Genomic DNA, 10358 nt, shown 5'->3' with positions numbered 1-10358 from the left:
TCGACGGCGTGCCATGCGTGCTCAGCCAACGCACGGCGAGGACGAAGAAGCGGCCGCAAGAGTGTACCCGAAGTCGAAGCTGCACAGCAGGAGCACGGAGCTGTCGCTCGAGACGCGCCCTGGCTCGAGCGGTGACCGCGCCGTGAGGACTGAGGAGGAGCGCGGCCAGGCTGATTGCGCCCGCACTGAGCAGTCCATATCCCAGTGGCACGGCCGCACGGGCACGGTTGCTGGTGTCGAGCGCCATCGGGGAGGAGGGAGAGGGACTCCCACGGATCAGCACGGGCGCTCGCTGCCACACACCTGGCAGTGGCACCAAATTGCAGTAGAAGAATCGCCGCTCGGTATTGCTGGATGTACCCCCATCGGCTGCCGCGACGTCGGACACCGGTGGCGGGACTTGTCGACGAGCGAGCTCTCGTGGACGGCATGGATTGTTCCGTCGAGGTGAAAGTCGAGTACCCGCCCACAAGCACGCGCCGGTTCATCAGGTCAGCGGCGAAGGTTCACATAGCAAGCACGAGGAACGCCGGCGAACGCGGCATTCCGACACGTCACACGATGAGGCTCCAGACTTTGCCGTTCCAATACCCGAAGCTTCGGCCGGATGAACTTAACAGAGGAATCGCCAATGGCGTCCTCTGCATCATCCTGCTGTCGGCCTCCATCGCCGCCTCGCTCAGGCAGCTGACCCACCTCAAGAGCCACGCCGATGTGGCGCGCCGTACGTCTCCCTCGTCATGCTCGGCGTGCAAGCCGTCGGGCTCAGCATGCCGCTGGTCTCCCTTGTCATGCCGAGGATCCTTGATGCAGATTGGGTAACAGCAGCCAGAACCTTGCAGCTTTCTCCATTTGGAAAATTCCAAGTAGTACCAGTTTTTACCGTTTAGTTTTAGTGATGCAGAAGGTTAATGCCGTAATGCTAGGAATTCTACTTGTTGTCGATCTATTCATAAAATCGCACCAGATGCCAGGAATCGTGTATAATGTGACCCAGGGTCCTATTGCTTTGCACATTCAGTTATCTGAAGATTATTTTATACTACTGTCCAATTGCCATGAATCTTTTGAGCAAGCGGGCTGCACAAAACAATGGTGTAACTCCTCTGCAAATTTCTAGTTGTAATTACTCACTCTGCTTGCTGAGAAGTCCTAGGCAAAATTGTCGATGAACTTTTTACTAGAAGGAAAAATGATCATGTTTGCAAAATTCCTTTAATTCTGTTTGTGATATTGCGACGCAATGTATAGGTGTTCAAACCACACAGTCTGTTTGAACTTTAATATCCTTGTACATGTATAGTTGGAAAGTGCCTCATTCCATATCCCTTGATAAGAATATGAAATTTGGGTAAGTCAAGAGTTGAATACTTTCAGTATTGCCTTTGGTTGTCACTCCCTCTTGTGCCTATATGAAAGGCTTGTGCTGAACTGCTGATGCTGTTTACAAAACGTTTTAGCTTGTATAGCCCTTTTCTTTCATTATGGAAATCGTCTCTGAAGGATGCGCCGTGTTCTAAGCAGTTGTTTTTTAGTTATATCAATATGCACATTATAATTTCACTCTTCATGCAAGCTGTACTTAACAATGACATCAAGAAGACTTACAGATATATCAGTATAGGCTGCGTTACTACTGTGCAGTAAAGAAATAATCTTGTATGCCAGACTCTTTTTTCATAGTCTTTCAAGTTAATATAAGTGATTTGCTAGTTGTGCTCATCTCAATAGCTGCAACTAGTACAGAGGAAACTCTGGACACAACAGAGCAACATGTCTAGATTGCTAACTATAGTCTTTCTTTTCTTCTTTCTGGCATATATTTTATTTGTGATGAAAACAATAACTGTACCTTCCAGTTGGTTTTCTCTGCCATATTTCCCCCCATTGAATGTTGAATGCATACAGTGATTAAAAAGAAAACATACATTGAGGTGCTGTCAACCAAACACTCCCTTAGTGTCTTTAAAATTATAAAAAATGAAAAAAACACTTTGTTTCGTTTTGTTATGAAATGAAAAATTGAAAGGTCAGCAGAGCAGTCTTAGACTGCAGTATTGAGGTGCTTGGAGGCTCTATAGGCCTTTTCAGCACTTGTTCCAAGTTTGATTCATCTTTGATTCCGTCGATCTCTTCGCGTGGGGGGCACATGCATATCGAACAGGTTGACCTTTTTTTTTATTCTTTCCATTTTATTTCTTTCGTTTCTTTTTGCTGACCAGATGATGGTGGCAGCGATATGGCAGCGGATTACCCGGTGAGACCAGAACAAGAGATATGGATTTTTCGCTTATACATGCGACCACACGAGTTATCCAAGTCATTCATTTTTGAATCAAAAGTGAGATAGATCATGGGTATGTACGAAGTACATGGGGTAGGTAGTGAATCAACGGTTGAATGGAGATTAATCAACGGTTGATATAAGTCATGCAGTCACACGTATATGTGGTTTTGCATTTTCCAACAAGAAGGAGATGTGTGTTGCAGACTTGCTGCATTTGCCACTTCGGCCTCCTGTTTATCTGCCGAATGCTTGTCTGAAATCGATACATGTCTACAGTTTCTGATACCAGCCACATCTCTTGCTGCGGCAACAGACGATATGCTCTCAAGTTTGCAGTTCCACGGTGTACTGCTGCTGTACCTGTTCGCCCTGTCGTCCTGCTTGCCGTTTGAGCCGTCACACCGCGGACGCCGAGACGGCGACGGGGCTCACGGCTACCCTCGCTTCGTCGACGTCCAGCGCCAATGCCAGTCCGTGCTCTCCTCAGCCGTCGAGCTACGCTACGCCTACAGCGCCCGATTCCCGGACCGCTTGCCTTACCTTCGACAACAGCTGGAGCGTGAGCTCTCCTTCGAGAAGGGTGACTGGCGGCAGGACGCCGGCGACGCACACCTGCTGCCGTTCGATGGCAGCGACGCGACGGAAGGCGCTCCTGCGCCGCCGGACCCTCTCCGCCTCGCGACCTTCGTGCTCACGCACGTCGACGTCGAGCGCATCGGACGGGCCGCCGTCAACATCAGCGGCGTCCTTGTGCTTTCCATCGCCAGGGAGAGTGCCGAGGACGAGATCAGACCCGGGGCGCGCGTACCCGCCGCGTCCCCGGAGTTCGAGATCCTGCCGGGCAGCACGAAGGTCAAGATCCTTTTCGAAGGTGTCTACACGGAAAAGCTGGAGGGCGGTGGCGGCGACGACGGCGAGAGGGTTCTGTGCATGGTCGGGAGCGCCCTTCTCCCGACGCGCAGCACCGACACCAACCTCCGGCCGCCGGTCATCGCCGACAACAACGTAGTGCTCGTGGTAAGGTACCCAAAAGAGCTCACACTGACGACCCGAGCGGTGCACGGCGAGATGTGGAGCACCAATGCCGTGTCGGACGGTGCCTACTTTGACGCGGTCCGGCTGATGTCAAAGGTCGGCGTGTACAACATGCCGTACCGGTACCCGTCGGACGAGCTGGTTGCCACGGCGTGCAGCCCCTGGCCGGCGAGCGACGCGGTGGCCGTGGCGAGCCATTCCGGCGAGCTGCACAGGGGAATCACGATCTGCGAGGTGCTTAATCGCTTCCCCGCTCATGCGAACACGCTCACCGTTGTCCCAAACTGGCAGTGCAGCTCGAAGGATCAGCCGTGCCGACGGCTAGGGCCTTTCGAGGCGTTGGCCTTCGATGGCGACGCCATTGCGCTGCAGGACTTCCAGTGCCGCCCGTCGAGCGATGTGGACGGCAGCGAGTTCTCCGCGAGGGTGTGGGGCGTGTTCCGGGCCTTGTCTCCACGGGAGAACCGGATCACGGCGTTCAAGCGGACCAAGCTTGACGGCACGACGCTCGCCGCCGAGGGCGTGTGGAAGGCCTCGGCGGGGCAGGCCTGCATGGTGGGGTGCCTCGCCGGCGGCAGGAACGCGTGCCGCTACCGTGTGTGCCTGTACGTCCCAACGACGTTCTCGATCACCCGCCGCAGCATAATGCTCGGGCGAATCACCCGCATCGACGCCGGCGACGGCGAGGAGGGCCCCCGCCCCCCGCTGTTGTTCGAACAGCGGGTGCCTTCGATGCGGCTCTGGGGCCTGTCCGACGTGTTCCCCTTCCGCATGGCGTACAACTACACGATGGTAAAGCAGGCCAGCGAGTTCCTTCGGCGGAGCGGCTCGGCGTTCAGTGCCCGCGACATCGTCGCCAGGTCGCTGTGCTTATCCTATCCAAAGAAGGACACCGCCGACAACGACGAAGAGACGAGCCTGTTCCGTCTCGGCGACGAGCTTATGCTCCGGTTCACCGCCGTGCCAGATCTGTTTCCATCGGAATGGATCGAGAACCCCTTGCTTCTCCTGGAGATGCTCTCCGTCGAGCAGGCAGTCGGGCCGATCGCGCCGCCGTCATTTTGGCACCCGTCCACGGTGGCAAGCCATCACGGCAAGGACAAGGAACCTGCAGGCACGGGACGGCGACCGCTGCTGAACGTCTCTGCCGAGCTCAGGATCGTCGGGAAGCCTTTCGGCTGGGTGACGGCTCTGTCGCTGGAGGGCGTGTACAACCCAGAGGACGGCCGTATGTTCCTCATCGGCTGCCGGGATGGCCGCCGGCTGCCGGGGCGCAATGTATCGACGAGCAGGGACCTCGAGGAAAGAAGAATGGACTGTTCCGTGGAGGTGAAGGTCGAGTACCCGCCGACGACCACGAACTGGCTCATCGGCTCGACGGCGAAGGTTCACCTAGCCAGCACAAGAAGCGCCGGCGACCCGCTGTATTTCGGCGCGGTGAGGCTCGAGGCGTTGCCAGTCATGTACCAGAAGCAGTGGTGGCACGTGCGTTCCACTGGAGTCATCGACGGCGTCCTCTGCATCGTCGTGCTGTCGATCACCATCGCCGCCTCACTCGGCCAGTTGCGCCACCTCAGGTCCCACGCCGACGTGGCGCCGTACGTCTCGCACGCCATGCTCGCCGTCCAGATCGTCGGTTACGGCGTGCCGCTGATCACTGGCTTCGAGGGGCTCCTCGAGAAGGTAACATTCGGCTCCCAGGCGGCAGCCAACCCACCGCCGTTCTGGGCCACGTCCTACGCCTTGGCGGACGGTGCGGCCGACCCGTACCGTGCCGCTGCCATCGATCAGATAGCGAGGGCCCTCATCCTCGCCGCGCTGCTCCTCACGCTGCGCATCAGCGACAAGGTGCGGCGGAGCCGGGCGCGCTCGCCGACCGACCGGAATGTGCTCGTGTGCAGCTACGGAGCGCCTCTGGCCGCTATCGCTCTCGCCCTGGCGCTGAACGGGGAGGCCATGTCGGCCGAGCAGCTCGTCGCGCTGATGCGCGACCTGTTCCTGCTCCCGCAGGTGATCGGCAACGCCGTGTGGCGCGTCAACTGCAAGCCGCTCGCGGAGAGCTACTACCTGGGCGTCACCGCCGCGCGCGTGCTCCCGTACGCGTACGACTACGTGCGCCCGCCGGCGGTTGATCCGCACTCCGACCAGCTGTACTCCGACGAGTACTTGCGCATGCCCAAGCTCGTCGACTTGGTGGTTCCGGTCGTCGCCGTCGTGCTCGCGCTCGTCGTGTACGTGCAGCAGAGGTGGAATTACGCCATTGTTAGCAGGATGCGTAATGGGGAGCAGAAGAAATTGCTGCACATATTCTAGCAGGATTCTATACTTTTTGCTGACTGAAAGATTGTGGAACATGAGGTGGATCTGGAACAGCCGCAGATACTGGCATAGAGATTTGAAGCGGATCAGCTGATGATCTCTTGCAAAAATCCGAAGCACTGGACCCAGGCTACAACTGATATCGCCATCATTGACCATACGTAGAAGGTCTCTTGCGACCCGCTGACTCGGTTCATGCGGACATAAGGGCTAAGTAAGCATATTTCGAGATTCGTTAAGTGATGTCTGAAGACTGCGGAGTGGTGGTTGAGTCGATCTGATGCAGCATGAATCTCGGCATAAGGATTGGGAGTGAGTGATTGACCGCAATGACCGGATCATGTGTGTACCTCTTCTTCAGAAATACTATAATGTTGAGCAGGTCACAGATCCAAATGCTATTTCATTGCCTCGGCGATCACTTATCAGATAACAGATGGCTCGGCTGGACAGAGCCGTCCCAGCGAGCAGTTGAAACATGGAAGTCTATGCATAGGAAGACACCAGTAACCAGGTCATTAGTGCATTCCTAATCTTCATCTCTCAAAAAAGAACCATTCGTCGTTTACAATTTTTTAATCGTTCTGCAGAATTTACAAACATTTGTCCTGCACTTATTCATTTTGTCTGAAGTTCTTCAGAATTACAGATATAGTATGCCCATGAATTTACCTACAAATGCAACAAAGTTGGATGGTCCTCTACTCGACTACTCCCATCTCACTACTGGAGCAGAAGGTATCACAATGCAAAATTCTTCTGTAGAAACACTCCAGTATTGGACATTAATAGAAGAAAAAGGAAAAAGCAAACGCAAACAACAATTAACTGATACTAAGATTACGAACAATCAGCATGATACAGAACAGAACATCCACCCAAGCATCCTACTTGAGATAGTTTCACTACTAAGCACATGCACAATCTCTCCCTATTAAAGAAACTGTGCCTGGTAGCATGATCACAAAAGTTCGAAAATGACATCGAATGTTGTCGTCACATACATGTAGGTTCACACCGTACACCAACCCCAGTGTTTGGTGTTTTTCACTACCAACTAAATGACCTAGACTTTTTGCAGAAGGGACTTTAAAGGAAGAAGCACATTCATCCTTGCATTCCGCTTGCTCCTGCTGGATATGTAGCAGAGATCTTCCGAAGCTTTGTTGGTCTTCTGCCTGCTTGCCCGCCCTAGCAGAAAGAAAGATGTGGTGTTAAACATAACAAGAAAACATATGCAGAGCGCAACTGCAGCAAAAACAAATGACAAGCTTGGTTTCATGCTGTATTGTATCGCTACAAAATAGCATTGCCGCCGCTCTATTCCATTTAGTAAATTTGAAGGTCATCTTATCCTTGTAACAGTACTAAAATAAGATGAATCAAACTATGGAAATAGCTAGAAAATCCCTTCTTTTATGCTTGTTTTGCACTCCAGTACAATATGCATGCCACTTAGGTTAACTTTGTACAAATTGATGAGGATATAAAACAATTGATCTGGAAAACACATCTGCAGTTTTAATCCTGTTTTCAGCTGTAAAATTGTAACCTGCAGCTTGCACTCACTGAAACACATCTGCAGGATACCATTAGATTGGATTGTTCAGACTGGAAACTGAAACAACAGGGATGCACCACAAATGCCAAAACGGTTCAGCACAAGTTGCAAGTTCATAAGAGGATAAAGCTACGTCGATTTGTTTTTCCTACTAAATTGAGGACACTACACCAAGTCATTTTAGCCAAATGTAACCTCCAGCACAACATCAACATAAGCACATGTACTGCTCAACTTTTGGCCATGCCCAATATTCATCTACTCGTGAAAGACTCAGTCATTAACAAAAAGGGCCCATGTCCATATGGCAGTTTAACTTGGGTTCGTGCATAAACTGAAAATAAGTCAAATAAAGCTGGGAGTTTATCGAGTAAGTGATGTGAATTTGCTATGAAATTAGAGATACAGATACGATCAGTTTAAATGATAGTAGTCAATTCATTCATCCCTATATACAAAGGGACCCCACGCACACTCAAGGAGGAATTAAGCAAGAAACGAAACTAGGTCTCAGCCGATCAGTCTCCTGACATTGACAATAGTGATCAAGCCTGACATGCAAAAGAGCGTGCTATCTCGTATTATCATGGTCTTTGGACCCTAGCTGATACTGTAATAGCTCAGTTCAACAAAATAGCTTAAACTGGCACTTTCATTAGTCAGAAAAATCGCTTAAGAATAAAACAGACACCACCATGCTGATATGTTGTGAACTACTCCTACCTGGAAAGCACAATTCAAACAAATTGAAGTAAAACCAGAATTACCTTATTTGGACTATAGAGGTACTCAGGGAAACAGCTTGTAAGGTAAGAAACCACACAATCTGGAACCATTTTTTGAGAAGATTCAAAGACATGGACCTCACTATTGATCATGTTGACACCAATCATGTAGTGTTTTTCATCATCCGCCTTGCCTGAGGCTGAGTATGTGAAATACTTTAAAGCCGGTTCTTTTTTCACCAAGAAGTACACCGTGTCATCTTCATACCCGTTCAGAACTGGACACATTGGCATGCACCCCTCCAACCCATTTGCGCAGATGACCTCGTTTTTCCATAATGTTTGGATACTTAATTCCCTAACCTTGCTCCAGGCCCCAGACTCAAGATTCAGAGTCCATATGGTCACAGTGACATCTCCCTTAAGGTACCCATCCATGGAGACAAACTTGATGATGCCCCTGACGGCGGCCATGGTACGGAACCGGCGTGGGCGACTCTGTTGGTCATCACTGAGATCCACCAGACACTCTTCAGGCAATGGAATGAAGCGGAGCTCAGGGTAGTCCCTAGTAACGTCACAGATGAGGACGCCCATGAGGTGGTCGACCCAGCACACATATGAGCTGCTTAAAGAGAATACCTTGCGAGCATAGAATCTCTCGGAGGGAAGGACGGGGATGGCCACCTTATTAGGGATCCATCGGGTTTCATCCTTGGACTTCCACAACCACATTGTACCGTTGGCCCAGTCACCACGAGTGACTTTAAGTTCGGCCAGAATGTAGCAGGCGCCCTCACCCTCGTCCTCAACCAGCAGGATGACGGCTCCGCAGTCACCGATGCTGATCTGACTGGCTTCGGGGAAACACGGCGCTCTGATGGGGGGTTTGGGGATTACGGTGAGCGAATTCCTCCAGGCGTTGAAGATCAGGTAGTATTCGTCCGATGGGCGGCAGCCAAAGGAACCGAGAGTGATGAGGAGGAGGTTCCTGTCGGCGTTATCTACAATGCCGAGATCCAGAACTTTCTCGGGTGCCGACACAACCACAGACAAGGAGGATACTTCTGGGGCTTCGGCGAGACGAGCGAAAATCTTGATGGCCTTGGCTATCCGATGCGTATCGCCAGATGCAGGCTGTTTGCCCGAGAAGAGGATTGATGCCTCCGCCGCTCTCGCGCTCGTGCCGCCGACAGGGGCTTCGTCCTCGGCCATGAGCGAACCATCCCAGCAACCGATGAGCTCGTAGCCCTCGCGGCCGAAGGCCTCTGCAATTGATGCCTTTTCTCTAACGACAACCACCGCGTCGTGGAGCAGAACACGAGAAATTTGCAATTTTAGAATGCGAAACAATGCGCTTCGCTATTACAGGACTCCAAACATCGACTTCGTTAAAATGACTCTCGAAACGTTGACACTTCGTTATACATAACATTTGATCATTTTAAACACTTTTCTCAACTAAAATACATATATTTTTCCTTCATGTGACCGTACTGCCCTTCCCTCTTTTCTTTCCTGGATGGATCGGTCAGTTGGCCCGACGCCGTTTCATCTATCCCTCGCACGTCGTTCCTCCTTCCCCGACGGTGCCGTGCCTCCTTCCTCCGGCCCGACGCCATGGATGAAGATGGTGGGCGCGCCGTGGCCGCGACACCTGGTGGCGTGGCGGCGGCGCCTGGTGCCCTGAGTGATGGATATCAATGACCGTTTCCTGAAGAAAAATTACTATTGGACAAGGCCCTGACAAAAAAGGTATGGTGAGAGAAACAGGCTTTGACATATCAGTAGCTAGTGAGATAACGGCTGTGTTAGCTCTTACAACTTCCCTTGCCGACATGAGAGAGAGGCTTGGAAGAATGTTGATAGGGAACAGCAAGTCAGGTGAGCCGATTACTGCTGATGATCTTGGTGTTGGAGGTGCCTTGACTGTCCTAATGAAAGATGCTATTCATCCGACCCTCATGCAAACTCTTGAAGGCACACCAGTGTTAGTACATGCTGGACCATTTCCTAACATTGCTCATGGAAACTCTTCAATTGTTGCTGATAAGATTGCTTTGAAGTTGGTTGGGAAGGGTGGCTTTGTTGTTTCTGAGGCATGTTTTGGAGCTGATATCGGAACTGAGAAGTTCATGGATATAAAGTGTAGGTACAGTGGATTGGTGCCACACTGTGCTATTATTGTGGCCACAATTCGAGCTCTTAAAATGCATGGAGGGGGCCTCTAGATCATGCATATGTGAGCGAAAATGTGGCCCTTGTTGAAGCTGGATGTGTCAATCCTGCTAAACATATATCAAACACAAGGAGTTATGGAGTTAACGTTGTAGTTGCAATCAACAAATTTGCTACACATACTGAAGCAGAAATGGATGTGGTGCGAAATGCAGCTATGGCTGCTGGAGCTTTTGATGCTGTCGTCTGCACA

The 10358-nt window shown here is 51.5% G+C and overlaps 2 protein-coding genes across 2 annotated transcripts; both read left to right on the top strand.

Moving 5' to 3' along the window:
• The first annotated feature begins 2486 nt into the window (after positions 1–2486).
• Positions 2487–6260, top strand: LOC117844457 (uncharacterized). Its single transcript, XM_034725156.2, has one exon. It carries the CDS (start codon positions 2606–2608, stop codon positions 5633–5635), a length of 3030 nt encoding a protein of 1009 aa, XP_034581047.2. The 5' UTR covers positions 2487–2605; the 3' UTR covers positions 5636–6260.
• Positions 6261–9765: 3505 nt separating this feature from the next.
• On the top strand, positions 9766–10158 carry LOC117844455 (formate--tetrahydrofolate ligase-like). Its single transcript, XM_034725154.1, has one exon. It carries the CDS (start codon positions 9766–9768, stop codon positions 10156–10158), a length of 393 nt encoding a protein of 130 aa, XP_034581045.1.
• Positions 10159–10358: the final 200 nt, after the last annotated feature.

The sequence above is a fragment of the Setaria viridis genome, chromosome 2 (assembly GCF_005286985.2).
Source record: "Setaria viridis chromosome 2, Setaria_viridis_v4.0, whole genome shotgun sequence".
NCBI lineage: Eukaryota > Viridiplantae > Streptophyta > Magnoliopsida > Poales > Poaceae > Setaria > Setaria viridis.
Note: the sequence above shows the minus strand (reverse complement) of the source record. Positions and strands in the feature narration are given on the sequence as shown.

Bases quoted from the DNA above. Each gene is read 5' to 3' on its own strand.
- LOC117844457 (XM_034725156.2), top strand. From the start codon at position 2,606: ATGCTCTCAAGTTTGCAGTTCCACGGTGTACTGCTGCTGTACCTGTTC.
- LOC117844455 (XM_034725154.1), top strand. From the start codon at position 9,766: ATGAGAGAGAGGCTTGGAAGAATGTTGATAGGGAACAGCAAGTCAGGT.